Here is a 19,304-nt window from a genome sequence, read left to right as displayed (position 1 = left end):
GCAAGTTCTATCAGAAGCTCAACGCATCCCGCAAAGGCTTCGTGCCGCGAGCCGAAATGTGCCGGGATAAGGATGGGAGCATATTGACGGACGAACGTGTGGTGATCGAAAGGTGGAAGCAGCACTACGAGGAACATCTGAATGGCGCTGAGAGTACAGGCAGTGAAAGTCAAGGCAGCGGAGGAGATGACTACGTCAGTTCAGCGGACGATGGAAGCCAACCAGCCCCCACCTTGAGGGAAGTTAAGGATGCCATTCAACAGCTAAAGACCAATAAAGCAGCTGGTAAGGATGGTATCGGAGCTGAGCTCATCAAGATGGGCCCGGAAAAGCTGGCCACTTGCCTGCACAAACTGATAGTCAGAATCTGGGAAACCGAACAGCTACCGGAGGAGTGGAAGGAAGGGTTATATGCCCCATCTACAAGAAAGGCGACAAACTGGAGTGTGAGAACTTTCGAGCGATCACCATCCTTAATGCCGCCTACAAAGTGATATCCCAGATAATCTTCCGTCGTCTGTCACCATTAGTGAACGAGTTCGTGGGAAGTTATCAAGTCGGCTTCGTTGACGGCCGCTCGACAACGGACCAGATCTTTACTGTACGGCAAATCCTTCAAAAATGCCGTGAATACCAGGTCCCAACGCACCATCTGTTCGTTGATTTCAAGGCGGCATACGACAGTATAGACCGCGTAGAGCTATGGAAAATTATGGACGAGAACAGCTTCCCTGCGAAGCTTACCAGACTGATCAAAGCAACGATGGATGGTGTGCAAAACTGTGTGAAGATTTCGGGCGAACACTCCAGTTCGTTCGAATCGCGCCGGGGACTAAGACAAGGTGATGGACTTTCGTGCCTGTTGTTCAACATTGTGCTAGAAGGTGTCATGCGGAGAGCCGGGTGTAATAGCCGGGGTACGATTTTCAATAGATCCAGTCAATTTATTTGCTTCGCGGATGACATGGACATTGTCGGCCGAACATTTGCAAAGGTGGCAGAACTGTACACCCGCCTGAAACGTGAAGCAACAAAAGTTGGGCTGGTGGTGAATGCGTCAAAGACAAAGTACATGCTTGTGGGCGGAACCGAGCGCGACAGGGCCCGCCTGGGAAGCAGTGTTACGATAGACGGGGATACCTTCGAGGTGGTCGAGGAATTCGTCTACCTCGGATCCTTGCTAACGGCTGACAACAACGTTAGCCGTGAAATACGAAGGCGCATCATCAGTGGAAGTCGGGCCTACTACGGGCTCCAGAAGAGACTGCGGTCGAAAAAGATTCGCCACCGCACCAAATGTGTCATGTACAAGACGCTTATAAGACCGGTTGTCCTCTACGGACATGAAACATGGACAATGCTCGAGGAGGACTTGCAAGCACTCGGAGTATTCGAGAGACGGGTGCTTAGGACCATCTTTGGCGGTGTGCAAGAAGACGGTGTGTGGCGGCGAAGAATGAATCATGAGCTCGCCCAACTCTACGGCGAACCCAGTATCCAGAAGGTAGCTAAAGCCGGAAGGGTACGATGGGCAGGACATGTTGCAAGAATGCCGGACAGCAACCCTGCAAAGATGGTGTTCGCTTCCGATCCGGCAGGTACGAGACGGCGTGGAGCGCAGCGAGCGAGATGGGCAGACCAGGTGCAGAACGACTTGGCGAGCGTGGGGCGTATCCGAGGATGGAGAGATGCAGCCTCGAACCGTGTATTGTGGCGTCAAATTGTTGATTCAGTGTTATCTGTTTAGATGTTAACTAAATAAATGAAAAATAAATGAAATGATGGAAATTTCAAAATTTATGGGCCTAATTTTCATTTTCTATGTAAAAATTTAGATTTTTTAGAGTAAATCATTCACCATTATAACCTTCTGTTGTATTAAGTTAGTTGTGGGCAGTGCCGTAACCACGGGGGTGATTTTGGACATAAGCCCCCAATTTCTAGAAGATTTTTTCTCCTCGAAGAAAAAAATGTTCAGAAGACCCCCCCCCCCAGACCAATTTTCTGGCTACGCCACTAGTTGTGGGAAAACACCAAACTACAAATATTTCACTTTTCAAAGGGGCATGAAAAAAAACATAAAGAAACAAAAGATTACGCATTTTTTCAAAATATTTTGAAAAATTGTGAAATTTTGAAATTTTATTCTATTCTACTTTTAAACATGGATTTTATTATTGACCAATATTAAAAACTTTTTCAATTTTGAACAATTGAAAATAACAAAAAAGTCAAAGTACCCTGCCTAAAGGTCTAGGCATTGGAGAGATAAGAAAAAATAATTTAAGGAATAAAAATGTCAAATGCGAAAAGAGCAATTGGAGATATTTATTTCGCGTGCTGAAACCTTTTTTCATGAATATTAGTGCGGGAAAATCTACGGATAAGAATAACGAGAATCTCAACAAGGAAAGAACATGAATAAAATATAATTTTAATTATTTCCATGAATATGGTTGGCACTTTTCGATCAAAATTGGCAAAAATAAGCCTCACACCTCGGGAATCTTGTCCATTGATTTTGTTCCCATGTGCTTCCAAAAAGATTGGGACTCTTCCAAAGGATTGGGGCTCATGCAATATCGTTGCGAAAAGTAGAACAAATCCTAGCTAATTTATAGACTGGTTTACAGCTCGGACTCTCGGAGATTTGGGCCGAATTATATTTTGAATCGGGCCGAAATTCTAATTTCCTACAACGGAAACAAACAAACAAACATACAACGGAATCCCATAAATCCCACCCACAAATTAGGAAGCGATATTTCTGTCCCTGTGCATCATTTTATTGATGTTGAGGCGTGACCTGATTTTCAGGATATACTTCCTACCAAGCTACCGGTTCCATTCAATCCACTGATGAAATTGGCCAATTTCGAACGCCTTTGAAATAAGCAGAAAAAGTCATTGAAATGAAACTGTAGGAAAAAAAGATCTTCCTGTCACCTGTTATCATTAACTGAACCTTAAGAAAAGTCGATCCATGCAAAATACATAACGGCATAAATAGAATTGTTTTTAAAGCAACACTTTCAGCCCTAGGCTGGCTCATCTCCGGCAAAGCAACACTGATAACATAACATCTCACACTTTTTTGTTGGATTTCGTCCACTTTCTTTCTATATGGTTATAGATTCCTGCATAAAGTATTGAATTTGTTTGAATAATATTTTGGAGCCCTTTGGAAGAATCCTTGATGAACTTATATCCATAAAAAAATCATGAAAATAAAGTTAAAAAAAATCTTTGGAAGAATCAATGAAAAAACGGGACAAATTGAGGATTTTGAAGATTACGACGGGACAGTACAATAAGGTCTAAAAAACGGGACTGTCCCGTTAAAAACGGTACGGATGGTCAGCCTATCAACTCCACCTATCACAGGTGTTGTCTGAATATAACTGCTTTATAAAGTTCCGGCATAGGTTCGAGTTCGCAGGTTTTGCGGAGTGCCCGGAATATGTAGGTGAGGTAGAATCGTCAGTGCATGTGATGTTTGCATGCCCGCGATTCGATTTTGAATGCAATTCCATGCTGCTTGTCAACGGCATGGATAAAACCCCGGGCAACCTCGATGAAAGGATGTGTCGGGAAGAGGTTGTATGGAATGCGGTGAACACAGCGTCTCAACAGATTATGTCGAAGCTATAGCGCTGGTGGCGTCTTGAACTAGAGCTATGATGCAGTGGACACCATGCTCACTCCGACAACAAAAATGTCTGCGGGGACGGCTGCGTGGTCCTCCGTATGTAGGTATAGAGGTCATTGCGGTTCACGTGAGGTGTTTGTTGTCAGGGTGGTTGTCTCCTACGCGAGTTTATGATACAGACCGATAGATTACTGTTATAGTTTACCAGCGACGGGTACCACTCTTGAAGTCGATGTTGTTATAACAGTGCGAGTCGAGTGCGTTACCATAGGCGTGAGCGTTCTCAATAGTCCTCCACTGATGTATTGCTTAATTGCGGGCTGGGGGATACGGACTGGCGAAAGGGTTTTGGTTTTAATGGGTCAGGTAAGAGTTATATGACATACCCATCCCCACACTACCTGAGTTAACCTCCTCAGGTGTCTGTTTGCAGATTTCCGTTTACCCTTGGTCAAGAAAAAATAACATAGCGGTTTTTGAAAATGCGGTTCAACCGGTGAAACACATTTTCAAAAACGCAGAATTTTCGAAGGGGGAAGTTATTTCATATTATACTAATCAAAGCTGCCCGATCTTGCTTCACTTTGTTTTTTCTTCGTCCTAAATGTTAATCGTGTAGTCGTCGCCCTCTAGATTGATTTTAGTTTGAACTTGATGGTTTTCTTTAGAATTCTTGGAAACGTAACATTTTTATATTTGTTCAACTTTCCCAGCAAAATGTTCTATTTTTCATATACGTAAACACAGAAGAACCCAAAACGATTCAATTGGTGAGTAATTATTGCGAATCGGTACATCCGTTCTTGAGTTATATTGCCTCAAAGCAAAAGCAAACTCATTTTGATATATAGAGATTTACCACTGAAGAAAGTTATTTTGTTGCCCAACAGAGCGCTCTAGTGCAAGTTTTGCAAACAAGATGAATTCAATCAGGTGTTCCAATATTTCATACCCACGATTCAGCTATCTTGTATTTTAGTTTGGGGTAGCCAGTGATTTTGTTTGCGTTTTGCACGGAAAATTAATTTTTCACCCTCGCGCTCTTATCTTCCATCTACTGAAGAAGTGATTGGACCTTGATGTAAGAACCTTGGTATATGGTGTCTATCTGAATTGGTATAGAACACAAAATATCAGGTTGACAAAAATATCTTAATGACAATATCTACGTTGTGTCAAAAGATGCGTGGGGTTCCCACAACCGAACCACTTCCCCTACATTGTAAGATTCGGCAATAACTGCTGCAATAACTCATACCTATATATTTTGTTTTAGTCTTACACAAGTAATATTAACAGCTTTTTACATCATGTGTGATGCTCGGGAGCGTTCTTCGTATAAAATTACAAATAATTACCGTGGGGCATCGAAATCCGTACACTTAAGCACCTTAGTATATGAAAAAGTCATTAGAAAATAGGAATCGAATGTAAACAAAACGTTTTTCATTGGCATAGGAGCATGAAGGTTTCTACTTTTGAAATAGTTCACATTTACTCATTAAAAACTAAGAAAAACATAATAAAATAATGAATAAAATTAACTACTCCTAACTCGAAATCCGTCCACCATGGACGGATTTCGAATCAAAGGATCAAAATCCGTACAGCTATTTTTTAACTAAATATTTAAATTGAAACAGTCTGATTGACTAAACTACCACTGTAAATAGTTCGATACGCACCTTAAGAAGCGATCTCTTCGATTTGTATTCCGCTTATCTTATGAAATGATTCGCAATTAGCAAAGAATCACAGTACCGTGGGGAATCGAAATCCGTACACTTAAGCACCTTGATATATGAAAAAGTCATTAGAAAATAAGAATCGAATGTAAATAAAACGTTTTTCATTGACATAGGAGCATGAAGGCATCTACTTTTGAAGTGTTACACATTTATTCAATAAAAACTACGAAAAACATAATAAAATAATGAATACAATCAACTACTTCTGACTCGAAATCCGTCCACCGTGGACGGATTTCGAATCAAAGGATCAAAATCCGTACAGCTATTTTTTAACTAAATATTTAAATTGAAACAGTCTGATTGACTAAACTACAACTGTAAATAGTTCGATACGCACCTTGAGAAGCGATCCCTTCGATTTGTATTCCGATTATCTTATGAAATGATTCGCAATTAGCAAAGAAACACAGTTACTTTTGGTGCAATAATGCTCTACCCGAAAACAAAATGGCGGCAAAAACTCCGCGTTTGGTGGGTGGCGATTTGTTTTTGATTTTTGTTGTTTTAATTTCAAAGTCTTCTTCCCATTTCTATGCCCTAAAAGCTTACTGCCAAGTATCTGAACAAGACAAGATAAATTATTTCTACATTAATTACCTTTAACCCCCTTCAATTTATTGATATCGCACGAGGTGGACGGATTTCGGTGCTGTACGGATTTCGGTCCCGCACGGTACTTTTGGTGCAATAATGCTCTACCCGAAAACAAAATGGCGGCCAAAGCTTCGCGTTTGGTGGGTGGCGATTTGTTTTTGATTTTTGTTGTTTTAATTTCAAAGCCTTCTTTCTATTTCAATGCCCTAAAAGCTTACTGCCAACAGGACAAGATAAATTATTTGTACATTAATTGCCTTTAAGCCCCTTTAATTTATTGATATCTCATGAGGTGGACGGATTTCGGTGCTGTACGGATTTCGGTCCTGCACGGTATGCATATGTGAAGAATAAATTTTGTTTCGCGAAATTTTAAAAACTTTATTCAAAACTCCATAACTTTTATTTTAAATTCGTGAAACTGTGCAATTTGAAAAACTTTGATTCTTCCCTTTCATCATAAACCTGCTCAACAATAGAAGCACGTACCACAAACAATAACAATACTTTTAGTTAGCTCAATGTTTTGGCATCATTTAATGGTTCAACTAATTATTTAAAAAACAAAAACATCTTTATTTCAAAGGGTGATTCTTTTTACAGTACATATCCTAGCAGCAAACAGAGATTCAGTTACTGTCAGCATAATCCATTTAAATCATAACATGAAATTACATGCTGGAAGGAAAACGATGAGAAAAATGAAAATCTCACCCAGTTTTGCGCCGCCAAAGTTGTACTTCCGCTCGGAGCTCTCCCATCGTACCCTCTCCTAGCATCTTTCGATTCAACTCGCCTCGAATCCACCGATCGAAGTGGGTTTAGAGTTTGCATACACACAGTTCTTTAGTTGGCAACCTGCGGCTAAGTTCTTCCAAAGCACGACGTCTTAGGACCGCCGATGGCATGGCACGGTACGGTCGGTCGTTGTAGGGGCTGTTGCTTGGTGCATCATATTATCTGCAAACACAATAGTCTCCAGTTTCCAGAGTACACCAGAGGAAACGGTGCAAGAGTCAGTCCAACTGTAGTGGGTACTTGAAGTGATTGCACTACGTCGTCGTTCGTTGGTTCGCTGAACGACACCAAATGCTCCACCAAGCCAGCTTCCACGGTTTGCTTCCCGTTGTTAGTAAATGTCTTATTTTTTACTCTTTCTTGGGCTACCTTGTGTATCATTGAGGATTTTTCGCCTAGCTTCTGGGGCTATTGTTACCAACGAATACGACATCATGCAAACAAGGGCTGATTTTTGTTGTGTCCTCACCAGCATTATAGTTAGAGGATACTGGGTATGGCAGATGCCATGGACGGGATAAAAAACACAAGCATGTTATCTCGATGTGATATATTAACTGTGGTTTTAGTTTTCATTTGCAAACTGAATAAACATTTATCTTTATTTCATCTGATACAAGTTTCTTAAAATCTTTTAAAAAATTGACAAAACATGTGAATTAAAATATATGCATTGTGACTTGTTTCTCTATTCGTTTATAGGTACCTATTTTCTTCACATTCTTTCCAAATTTTGTTCTATGTTTTAGCTTTTTTTCAAAATTTAAATTTCTCCTATATCGATGCTAGATCACATTGGATTTATTTTGATCCCATTTCTTAAATATTTACTAAAAAACAAAGAACTACTAAAATGCGTGCTAACTGCTGATAACAGTCACAATACTCAGCTAGACACCAATTTTCGTTTCAATGCTTTGTATTTCATAAGTTAAACAAAAGAGCTCTGATATGAAGATGGAAATCTGTTCTGGTTTTATCCCTATCTCCCCTACGCGGTTTTGTATTTGCTCGATGGTTCGCGCAAGTGAGAGCTCGCCAAAATTGGATGAAGTGAAACATGTGCACTTAGTATCCAATTTGGATTTATGGCACTTCACATAAATCATTTGTGATGCAAACTTATTTTTCGTTTCGCTGGATGATATCTACCAGCTTCTTATGCATATGTATTGGGATTTGCAAGAAGAATTTAACACTTCAGTGATGCAAAGTTATATACATATGTCTAATCCTGACACTGGAAAAAGATACGAAAAGGTGAAAGCTTTTAGAATTTTACTGAGAGACTTCTATTCTTCTTGACTTTCTCGTTCGCTAAGTGGTTAAAGGGCTCACCCCAAGCCAAAACGAACTGTTGATAGAATTTAGAGTTGTCAAAAGAATCAACTCGATGAGTTGAAGTTATCAGGATTTCAGTCGTTTTGATTACCTGTTTTGTCATTATGATCGAGAGCTATGTACGAGATGTCTTTCTGCATTAGAGTCGACAGGCCAAAAGTTTTGAAAACGCTTATAAAAATAATGTAAAAATCAGGCTAAAATGATAACAAAGACACTTTTGCTTGTCTCAATCCAGCGCCTGTCAAAGCGTAAAAATGTCAAAGCCTTTTTGGTTTCAGTAGAAATCTATAGAAGTTTTAAGAAATGTTATAAAAATCAAAAGGGCAGATTTTATAGAACGTTTGCGTAGTGCTTTGTAGTCGTAACAAATGATGGTTTAATCTTTGTTTTTTAAGGCATAAATAATCATGGGATCGATTTCAGGTTCTCTATCATTGCATTTTCTGACGTGCGATAATGATTTGAGGTGAAAAGGCGTATTTCAGCTGCAAATAAGGCTTATTACGGACTTCGTTGGTTTCGTGGAAGGCCGCGTACACGATGGGTTTTTGCAGTTGAAGAGGACCTGAGGGCGCTCAATGTTCAGGGCGACTGGAAGCGATTGGCCCAAGATCGATTTCAATGGAGAAGGATACTCCATTCGGCGTAGGTTCATCGAAGAGCTGTAGCCCATCAAGTATCAAGTAAGTATCAGGTAAGTATATTTTAGATAATTTTATTTTGTATGCCCACATGACATTCCTAATAGCATAAGTGAGCCATCACGTATAGATTGGGAAGCCGGATGTCCCACTATTCGAGACGGGTAAATTGGAACAAAAACGGGAGTAGGGGGGGAATGCATTCTTTCATTATGAAGAATGTGCCAAGATACTCCGGGACATTGTGGCATGAAGGTAATGAAAAGGCAGACATTTTACGCAACTAGGTTTAAACACACAGTCCATTGGCCCAAAACCTTTCTGCGGTATGTTATACTGTGCCATAAAAATGGAATTGAAATCCTGGAAAGTACAAAGGTTGATGACCAGCGTTGGTCGCCAAAAAATGTGTTCAATCAAAGAGATTCATAACTCCCATATTTCAGTAACCAAAAAGCTCTTGGAGCTCAATATGAAAGCTCTTTGCACCTTTACTGGCCTAGTAACCGAACATTGCCCGAGTAGATATCATTTGAAAAATATTATATTTTTAGAATAATATTTGTCCTTTCTGTAACTGTATCTGGAGATATATCAGCTTCCACACTGATATTCTTCCCTCCCCCTTCATACGGGAGTTTGGCAGAAGGAAGGTCGTGCGATATGTGCCATCACAAATATTGCCCTCCGCTCGCTTTCAAGTCGACTTCTATAAACATTCTTCATGCCTGCCGTATACTAACGGAGCTATCAATTCTATACTTTCGCCTCTAATTCTATCATGAAAATGTACGTCAGTTTGGAAGATGATATTAGCATTTCCATATCATTGTAAATCGTTTAACTTCACGTAGAAGTAATAGATACAAATCATTAATTAGTGTTCTGAAATTGTTGTCCTGCATTGTTTCGGGACCGATTTGCGATTTGTGCGTAGCTTTTTTTATAAATAAACTGAGTGACTGAGTAAATTGTATTGTCGTCTCTTTTCTTTCCAAGAAAATTTTAATCAATTTTCGTCAAAAGCAGAATTACTCAAAACTGTGAGTAGTCCTGCTTTTGACGGACATTGAGTAAAATTTTCTTAGAAAGAAAACAGATGGCAATACAATTCTACTCAGTCACTGAGTAGTTAAAAGTTAGAGTGAGTAATAGGCTTTGCCGCCTGTCGAATGCAACTTGTTGCGAGGAAATCAGTTAAGGATTACTATAGGAAAAGTTTGCTCATGTTTTTCTCAGCCTTTGTGTACCTGCACACACATTTACAAACTGACACACGGACAGACAAACGTTCGTTCAGTTCGTCGAGCTTACTCGGTTGGTATATAACACTATTGGTCTCCGAGCCTTCTAATGTTCGTTTTTGGTGTACGAGAAAGGAAAATAGTTTGCACTACCTTATCTGTTTTTGACTAGTCGGATTAATCAGAACGTATCTGGAAAACATTTCTGATGATTTTGTGAAAATCTGCGATTTTCACCTCCGTTAAGGGCTGGTTTGAAGAAATATCTACCCATAGTGGAATACCCAACCAAACAAATCGCATCTAATGGCAGCAGTTTCTTCGAACGGACCTTTTCCCTTTTATCGCATTACTAGGCTTTCGGTTTTCCCCTTGCGAAGGGGTACAAATTGCGATTTTATCTTGCTCGGATTTTTTCCAAGGCATCCGTAATTTGGAAGGGTCTTTTGCGACTCGACACCGACTCACTGTAGTGAGAAAATGACACTGCTGGGAATGTTTCGCTTCTAGATAACTGGTGGTTCACAGTGGCCTCGAGTTTAACAGAGCGTACGATGTGAAAAGCACTTTAATGTTATTTTCAATCTAAAACGAAATTTAATGTAATAATTTGCCTCAGTTTAGCTTTAAAATTACTTCTCTCATATATTTGGCATTCATAACGACTCACGAGTATATCTTTTGTATCTTTTGTATAACTGCATAGGTGATAGCTATTGAATTAGTAGTTTTTGTGAAGGTGCTTGATTATGATACACAGAATTCTTTTAAAAGAGAAGCAATTGCCTAATCGGCCTCGTTATTATTAGGCGTCCGTGCGCTGTAGACGTATTTTAAGTGCAGTGATCACAGTGAGCAACCCACCCTTTTTTCTTAGCAGTAGCTAGATTACACATTGAGGAAAAGTATTCAGGGAATTCAACGCTGTGCACTGCAAAACCCGGTTTTATTACTATAGTAATAACTATAGTTTGTCTTCTCTTTTCGAAACCGTGAGGCTTTCGCGTCTAATACATCAAGGACCGTGTCGTCCTCCATCGGTCAATTACAGTCAAGGAGGAATGCCCCTCTCGGCCGTCCAAGGTGGCTAAGCCAAGGCAGGCCGATCGCGTCTACGAGGGAAGACGCCTGCCCAGTATCGACCAGCAACGCCCGCTACGCTGGCCCCGTCGGACGTAAACTGTCCGTTCACCGCTCACCTCGCTATTCCGGCGAGATTTCTGGTCACCACCAGCAGCAGCGGTATGTACCGGTGCGAGCCATCGTTAGCTCACACATAACAAATTTACCTAGGAATATATTACACAGAACAACACGCACTCGCCACAATTAGGAACCAATAAATTATATTAAATGGTAGCTTGGCTTAGAAACCTCGCGGTTAATAACTGTGGAAGTGCTGAATGAATACTAAGCAGCGAGGCGGCAATGTCCCAGTGGGTGATGTAATGCCAATAAGAAGAAGAAGAAATTATATTATAATAGTAAAAATTCTCTATGTTACTTTTTGTTTACCGTGAAAAACCCTTGATTAACTTGATTAAGTACAGTCGCCTCTCCACATCTCGATATTGAAGGGACCATCGAGATAGGGAGAGATCGAGGAATGGAAGAAAAATTGAAATGGGTACTAGATCCAGAAAAGCTCGTTGCCATGAAAAACGACAATAAAACAAATGTCATTGCCTGTTGTTGATGTGTTTGTTATTGTCCAAAGATGGTCTAGTAGCCTAAAAATTTGAACATATCGACATAAAGAGAGTAAATCCTGAACAAAATATGATTAGATCACATTGAGCTAGTGAGATATCGATATAGGGAGGTTATTGAGATGTAGAAAGCCCAAATGTATGTAGATTGAAGGGACTGAGGGAACCATCGACATAGGGAGAGATATCGATGTTCTATAATCAAGATGTAGAGAGTCGACTGTATTTACTAACAAGTTTAGCAATTTATTGTTAATATTAAAACCACACCTGACTATTCTTTCATTAGAAAATGTATCAGAACTTAATTTGAATCTCAATCTACACATTCTTAAATTTTCGAATCATATAGCGCTCATTTAGCGCTGATTCTTCACTAATAAGACTAGGTGAACACATTTTCTCCTCCCAACGCACATGCCAATAACGTCACCGATTTCACGCCATCGGCAGCGTCGTATGCAAGCAATCATTACAACCATTACCTATCGCAACAGACAGTGATTTTTTATTTTACAACATTCTTTTCTCGCAACTTTCACTGAAAGAAGCGGAATTTGTTCAAGCTTAGGAGTTTCATGAATTTTTAGGGTAGGTTACTTGGTTCCGGAGTTATGGGTGTTAGCTTTTGGTTATTTCTCAGTACGCATACTTCGGAAATGATTTATTTAAGATATTTTGATTGGGAACGACGCATGCACTATTTTAAATTTCACCAGGAATTTGGTCGGTTCAAAATATGCTCTGTATTCCGGAATCAAGACGTTCCAACGAACCTGTTACGGGGTCACTTTATGGAAATAGTCGAAGACCATCATGCGACACATCAAACTCCATGATTTCATAAGTTCTGGTAATCTATGGTAGTTTTGTATATTTTACAGGATTGGAACCAGTAAACGGACTTAACGAATATTGGTTCAAAGGTCAATCTTGGGAAATCAATAAAACCCATTGTTGTAGTAAAGAGTTTGCTATAAATATTTGTTTGTGTGTAGTAGCATTAGGGTAGGCGTAAAGTTATATACTGTGATGTTGAATACATATATGTACTTTGTATAGGTTAAGGTCAATTCGGAAGCTCATCACATGCATCGAAAGCTCCGATTAGATACGAACCCTCTTTTTTCCCGCCATCTAGGTTTATTTTAGGTTAAAGAGCATCTCCAGTATGTCGGCGCATTATTCAAAAAATCCCATCTTGCTCGGCCGGTCACCGAAATTAATTAGAGTTAATTAGAAGTAGTTATTGTAATAAATGTATAGTTAGTTGCCCAATAAAGTGTCTGTCATAGCTGAAATAAGTGTTAAATGCAAATAAACTGTTTGTGAACCTGTTGAAGTGCTTGTGTAGTTTGTTTGAAAAGCCTTAAAGAACAGAGAGCAGAACCCGTTGGTGCATTGGAGTAATTGCACACTTATTCCACCAGTAAAGGCATGCTGTGTGTCGGAGTTTGGTGCTAGAACGCTATTTCCGGGGGTCAAAACATTGGTGCCGTGACCAGGATAGCGTTTCTTTGGAAATTACCGACGCTAATAAGCCCTTAGGATCAACAGACAATTGATTTGGCGCCATTCTCGGCGACTACAAAAGTGAAAGGCGCCATATCGTGAATTCACTCGAGCTGCCATCACGAATATCACATATTTGGAACTATTGGGCGCAGCCATAGCAGTTTTTGGAGTTGGTTTCGAGGAGAGATTGAATAATTATTCAAGGCTTGTTAGACAGGCCTACCAGGTGAGGACCTGTCCAACGAATTACACTTCTATATTCATCTCTACCTGGTCATTTCTTGGTTCTATTTCTAAAACTACTTCGACGGAGTTTTCGGTGGCCGGATTCTTCAACGTGCATCTTGGATTACTGGTGGGTGAGGAAGAACAATATAGGACTCCCTTAACGCTAACGTAGTGGACGGTCCTGTGCAAGGCGCGTCAATTCTCACGAGGTGTTTCCGGCGGTGTTTGCTGACCAGAGCATTAGTATACAAGGCCTATTAGACAGGCTCACCAGGTGAGTTCCTGTCCATCAAATATACTTTTCTCTGGAAGCTGCTTTGCTGGTTAAATTTTACAGCTCTCGAGATCTCGTATGGTGTTGCTGGAGGTGTGGACTATTGCTGCCAAGAAATCGTATTATTGTACAAGGCCTGTTAGACAGGCTCACCAGGTGAGTCCCTGTCCATCAAATATACTTTCTCCGGAAGGTGCTTCCCTGGTTATATTTCCACAGCTCTTTGGTGATCTTGTGAATTCCGTTCGGTGCAAGCAAGATGTCGACGTCGAAGAAACTCAAGAGCTTGATACGCAACAGAGACAGCGTTCTCGAGTTCATGGACCGGATTGAACAGTACCTGAAAAACACCAAGGAGTTCGATGAGCAGTCGGTCAACATTCGGATAGAGAAACTCGAGCAAAAGTGGAATGAGTTCGAGGATCTCCAGAACGATATCGAGAGCATGGAGGACAATGAGGAGAACATGCCAGAGCACCATCAACTCAGGGCCGAATTCGAAGGAAAGTACTTTGAGGTAAGAGCAGGGTTGACAAGAAAGGTACAGCAAGGTCAAGCGACACTAAACACATCCAATGCGCACACGACCCAAGTCCCAAACGTCCAAGCCTCCATTTGACTTGCACAAATCAATTTGCCGGAGTTCGATGGTAACTTTCAAAATTGGCTTCCGTTGCACGATATTTATGTAGGTAGCTTTGATTGACTCTTCGACGGAGCTCACGAACATACACAAGTCCCATTATCTGCGTGCCTCCTTGAAAGGTGACGCTTTAAAGGTGATTGATTCATAGGCGATGAGGCTAATGATAGGGTTGCATGGGAGGTTTTGGTCGATCGGTTTTCCAACAATTATTTCCTCAAAAAACGTCATCTCAACGCGTTGTTGGAGTACCCTAGGATGAATAAGGAATCAGCTGCTAGTCTCCACGATCTAATTGATTGTTTCGAGCGCAACACCAAAATCCTGGACCAGCTAGGTGAAAGAACGAGTGGTTGGGGAGCAATGTTAGTCTATGTATTGGTTTCAAACTGGAGGAGGTTATTCAGAAGCGGTGGGAAGAAAATGTGACGCCAGAAAAGGAACCGTCGTTTGGGTCGTTGGTCGATTTTCTCAAAAAACAAACTCGGGTATTAGATGCGGTCTCGGTCGATCAGCGTATGTTTTCAACGGCAACATCCACTAGCGTTAGTAAATTCCGTCCCACGAAAGTTTCGGTCAACTCGGCGACTGAAACGAAGTCACCAAACTGCTTCGCCTGTAAGGAAAATCATTGGATTACTCAGTGCCCAACCTTCGCTAAGTTAGGAGTGGACAAACGGCTGCAGCTCACCAACTCCAAGCGGCTCTGCAGTAATTGTCTTGGTAGGAATCATTTGGCACGGGACTGTCCGTCAAAATATCGTTGCAGAACGTGTTCGAAGAAGCACCACACGTTGTTGCATCCTGGATTTCCTGGTTCTGGTTCCATGGTTCTGGCAACGAATGAAAATGGAAACCCTTCTACATCATCATCAAATGGCGGTGCTTCGAACTCTGGTGAATCTGTTTCTAGTTCGATGGCACTAATTTCATCCAATTCGGCGATAGGGCACTCAAAATCGCATATATTTTTGCTCACGGTGTTGCTAAATGTGAAGGACGTTTGGGGAAGGATACATCAGGCAAGGGCGCTTCTAGACTCCGGATCACAGGCCAACTTGATGTCGGCAAATCTCTGCAAGCTACTTCAACTTTCACGACGGGACAAAAAGGTGGAAATAACTGGTATTGGTCGATCACGAAATCGCACGGCTTATGAAGTCTCCACTACAATTTCTTCTCGGACGGATAATTTCTTAACTTCAATGGAATTTCTGGTGTTGGAGCAGCTCACTGAAAATCAGCCATCATACTCGATTCCGATGCGAGAATGGCAACCTCCGGCTGATATGGTTTTGGCTGATCCTGGTTTCAACGTTTCTGGTCCGATCGATTTGGTCTTAGGTACCCAGTACTTTTACGAATTCCACATAAGCGATGGTGGCCGGTTGCAAGCTCGTAAATTCGACAATACGCTCCCAGTATTTGTCAATACGGTATTCGGATGGGTAGCAGCTGGTGAGGTTACATGCATGGAAGGGCAGTCGCGGGTTAGTTGCCATACTACGAAGGTGGAATCTTTGGACAAGGCAATCGAACGGTTTTGGGCAGTGGAAGAATTTACGGTTAAAACACCACGCTCACAGGAAGAGGAAGATTGTGAGACACATTTCTTTAACACAGTCTCTCGTGATGACACTGGCAGGTATATTGTGCGGTACCCTAAGCACATGAATTTCAACAGCATGATTGGTGAATCGAAACAGATGGCTCTCCGAAGATTTCATCACACTGAAAGACGATTGAAACTAAACTGTGATCTGCGATCGCAGTACAGTGACTTCATGATGGAGTACATTGAGCTGGGTCACATGAAGTGCATTGGAGTGGCGGATGACTCAAGCTTGGATGAAGGCAAAATTGTCTGCTATCTTCCACACCATCCTGTATTTAAGGAAACAAGCTCAACGACGAAAATGCGTGTGGTCTTCGACGGATCAGCGAAAACTTCCACGAACTATTCGCTCAATGAAGCTCTACTTACAGGGCCAACTATTCAAGACGAACTACTTGAAATAATGATTCGATTCCGGAAACATGCCGTTGCCCTGGTGGCGGACGTTGCAAAATGTACCGTCAAATTCTGATCCATGATGACGATAAACCGCTCCAACGAATTCTTTGGCGATTCGATCCTTCGGATCCAATAGCAGTTTACGAGCTACAAACTGTCACTTACGGATTGTCTCCATCGTCGTTTCTCGCTACCCGGGTACTGAAGCAACTGGTTTTGGATTTGGGTGAAAAATACGAGCATGCAGCCAGCTCCGTGGAAGAAGATTTTTATATGGATGACTTCCTGTCGGGTGCAGCCACGGTGGAAAAGGCAATACTGCTTCAAAAGGAAGTGCAAAATTTGTTGGAAGAAGGAGGTCTAGAGCTTCGGAAATGGTCTTCAAATAATTCGGATGTCCTGAAAAATGTTCCTAACGAGGCTCTTGTCGGTGATGCAACTCTACACTTTGGAGAAGATCAGAGAATAAAAACGCTTGGTATCGGATGGGAAACAAAACCAGATCATCTGTGCATCGAGGTTGAACTATCGACGAAAGAGTGTATTTGGACAAAACGCAAAATATTTTTTACGATTGTCAAGCTGTACGACCCGCTTGGACTGGTTTCACCGGTCATCGCTTGGGCAAAAATTCGAATGCAACATCTTTGGCTAACCGCTGTTGAATGGGACGATCCAGTTCCGGAGGAAATCGCAAGCAAATGGATGGATTTTGTGGCACAGTTGCCGATTCTGAACGACTATAAGGTACCTCGCTTCATCTTTCTGCCGGATTTTGTCTCTATACAGTTCCATGTATTCACCGATGCATCGGAAATTGGATATGGTGCCTGCATCTATGCGCGCTCTATCGACAAGGCGAAGCAAATCAAAATCGAGCTCATAGCAGCCAAATCACGGGTGGCACCACTCAAGCGCGTTAGCTTACCTCGGCTCGAGCTCTGTGCTGCACTCCTGGGAGCAAAATTATATGCTAAAGTTTCAGCAGCACTCAAGATGGAAGGAGTTTCTTGTTGGTTCTGGTCAGATTCAATGGTGACGCTTCATTGGATTCAGGCCCCACCTAACACATGGCAAACCTTCATCGGGAACCGTACTGCAGAGATTCAACAGTTAACCCACGGGCACAGCTGGAATCACGTGAAAGGAACTGAAAACCCGGCTGACTTGATTTCACGTGGAATGCTTCCTCAAGATTTCTCCGTCACCACTGTGTGGCGCTGCGGTCCATCATGGCTCTCGAACGAGGAGGAATATTGGCCTAAGCACCCAACTGGTACGCCACCCGAGGATCTACTAGAACGCCGAAAAACAGCACTCGTGATTCAACAAACACCAGAGCATAACTTTCTATTCCACCGCTATTCAAGCTTTTGGCGTTTACTTCGGATTACTGCCTTAATTCTTCGTTTTGTGAATCGATGTCGTCGCAAACCTAATTGCCACCCAAACCTATTCGCTTCAGTAGGAGAACTAGAGCAAGCTAAAGAAACACTATCGAAGTTGGCGCAACATGAAATATTTGCAGATGAACGTAAACAACTGAAAAAAACTCGAACCGTCTCCAAAAAGTCGTCATTGAAACTACTTGGCCCGTTCCTTGACGAAAAGGGAATCATTCGACTCGGTGGACGACTTGAACACTCCTCCGAGTACTACCACACAAAGCACCCTATAATTTTACCAAAATTCCATCCACTCACACGCCTCATTACACAACACTATCACGAACAATGCATGCATTCCGGTCCTCGCATGACCTTAGCTACAATGCATCAAGAATTCTGGCCAGTTAACGGAAAGACAATCGCCAATTTTGTGTGTCGCAAATGTCCGCAATGCTATCGCCTAAACCCTGCTCCAGTTTCTCAACCCGTTGGCCAATTGCCAAAGTCCCGCACAGCACCATGTAGAGCTTTCACCATAGTTGGAGTGGACTACTGCGGACTCGTTATCTTAAAACCAGCGCATCGACGAGCAGCACCACGGAAGGCATTCATTGCCGTATTTGTTTGTTTTGCCTCCAAAGCCGTGCATCTGGAATTGGTCTGTGACCTATCCACGGAGGCCTTTATTGCAGCCTTACGTCGCTTCATCGCACACCACGGGATGCCAGCAGAAATCCATTCGGACAACGGTACAAATTTTCAAGGGGCGTCGAATACGTTGACCGAATTGTAACGTCTTCTCGAAGCGAAACACACCAGAGAATCAATCAACCGAGAATGCAGCAAACACCGAATTCAGTGGCACTTCATTCCGCCAAGAGCACCAACCTTCGGCGGTCTATGGGAGGCCGCTGTGAAAACCGCGAAAACAACACTGAGAAAAGTGCTCGGAAAAACGCAGCTGTCCTACGAAGACTACGCAACAGTGCTAGCACAAATCGAGGCAAACATGAACAGCCGACCGCTTACGTCCTTATCCATCGACCCTATTGAGCTAGATGTCCTCACTCCCGGTCATTTCATCATCAGGGCACCGCTCATAAGCCTCCCGGAACCAAACTACGTGCAAATTCCCACCAACCGACTAAACCACTACCAACAGTTGCAAAATTGGTCCAGCAGCACTGGGATCGCTGGAGAATAGAATAGAGAAAACAACACTTCCCATTGATGTTCACATCGGTCAAATTGTTTTTGTTCAGGAGGACGGCAAACCTACCATCGCTTGGCCTATTGCACGCATCGAACAAATTCATCCTGGAGCAGACGGAGTAGTAAGGGTCGTAACTTTGCGAACAGCTGGTGGAACCTACAAACGACCTGTGACCCGAATTTTTCCGCTTAACTTCGACCAGCAACCGATGAATGCCGTAGCCGATATTTCCGATACGCAGTTAGCTGAAAATAAAGATAAATAAGTAATTGTTTTGTGAAATAACGCCATTCCTGTTC

General features: G+C 42.0%; 1 protein-coding gene across 1 annotated transcript; it reads left to right on the top strand.

Moving 5' to 3' along the window:
* Window positions 1–14,006: 14,006 nt before the first annotated feature.
* LOC134222109 (uncharacterized) lies at window positions 14,007–18,996 on the top strand. The gene is made up of 4 exons (XM_062701253.1): window positions 14,007–14,264; window positions 14,906–16,460; window positions 16,541–18,541; window positions 18,599–18,996. Exons 1-4 carry the CDS (start codon window positions 14,007–14,009, stop codon window positions 18,994–18,996), a joined length of 4,212 nt encoding a protein of 1,403 aa, XP_062557237.1.
* The last annotated feature ends 308 nt before the right edge of the window (window positions 18,997–19,304 follow it).

Source organism: Armigeres subalbatus, chromosome 3 (assembly GCF_024139115.2).
Source record: "Armigeres subalbatus isolate Guangzhou_Male chromosome 3, GZ_Asu_2, whole genome shotgun sequence".
Taxonomy (NCBI): domain Eukaryota; kingdom Metazoa; phylum Arthropoda; class Insecta; order Diptera; family Culicidae; genus Armigeres; species Armigeres subalbatus.
The sequence above is the reverse complement of the archived record's forward strand: the minus strand, read 5'-3'. Positions and strand labels throughout refer to the sequence as shown.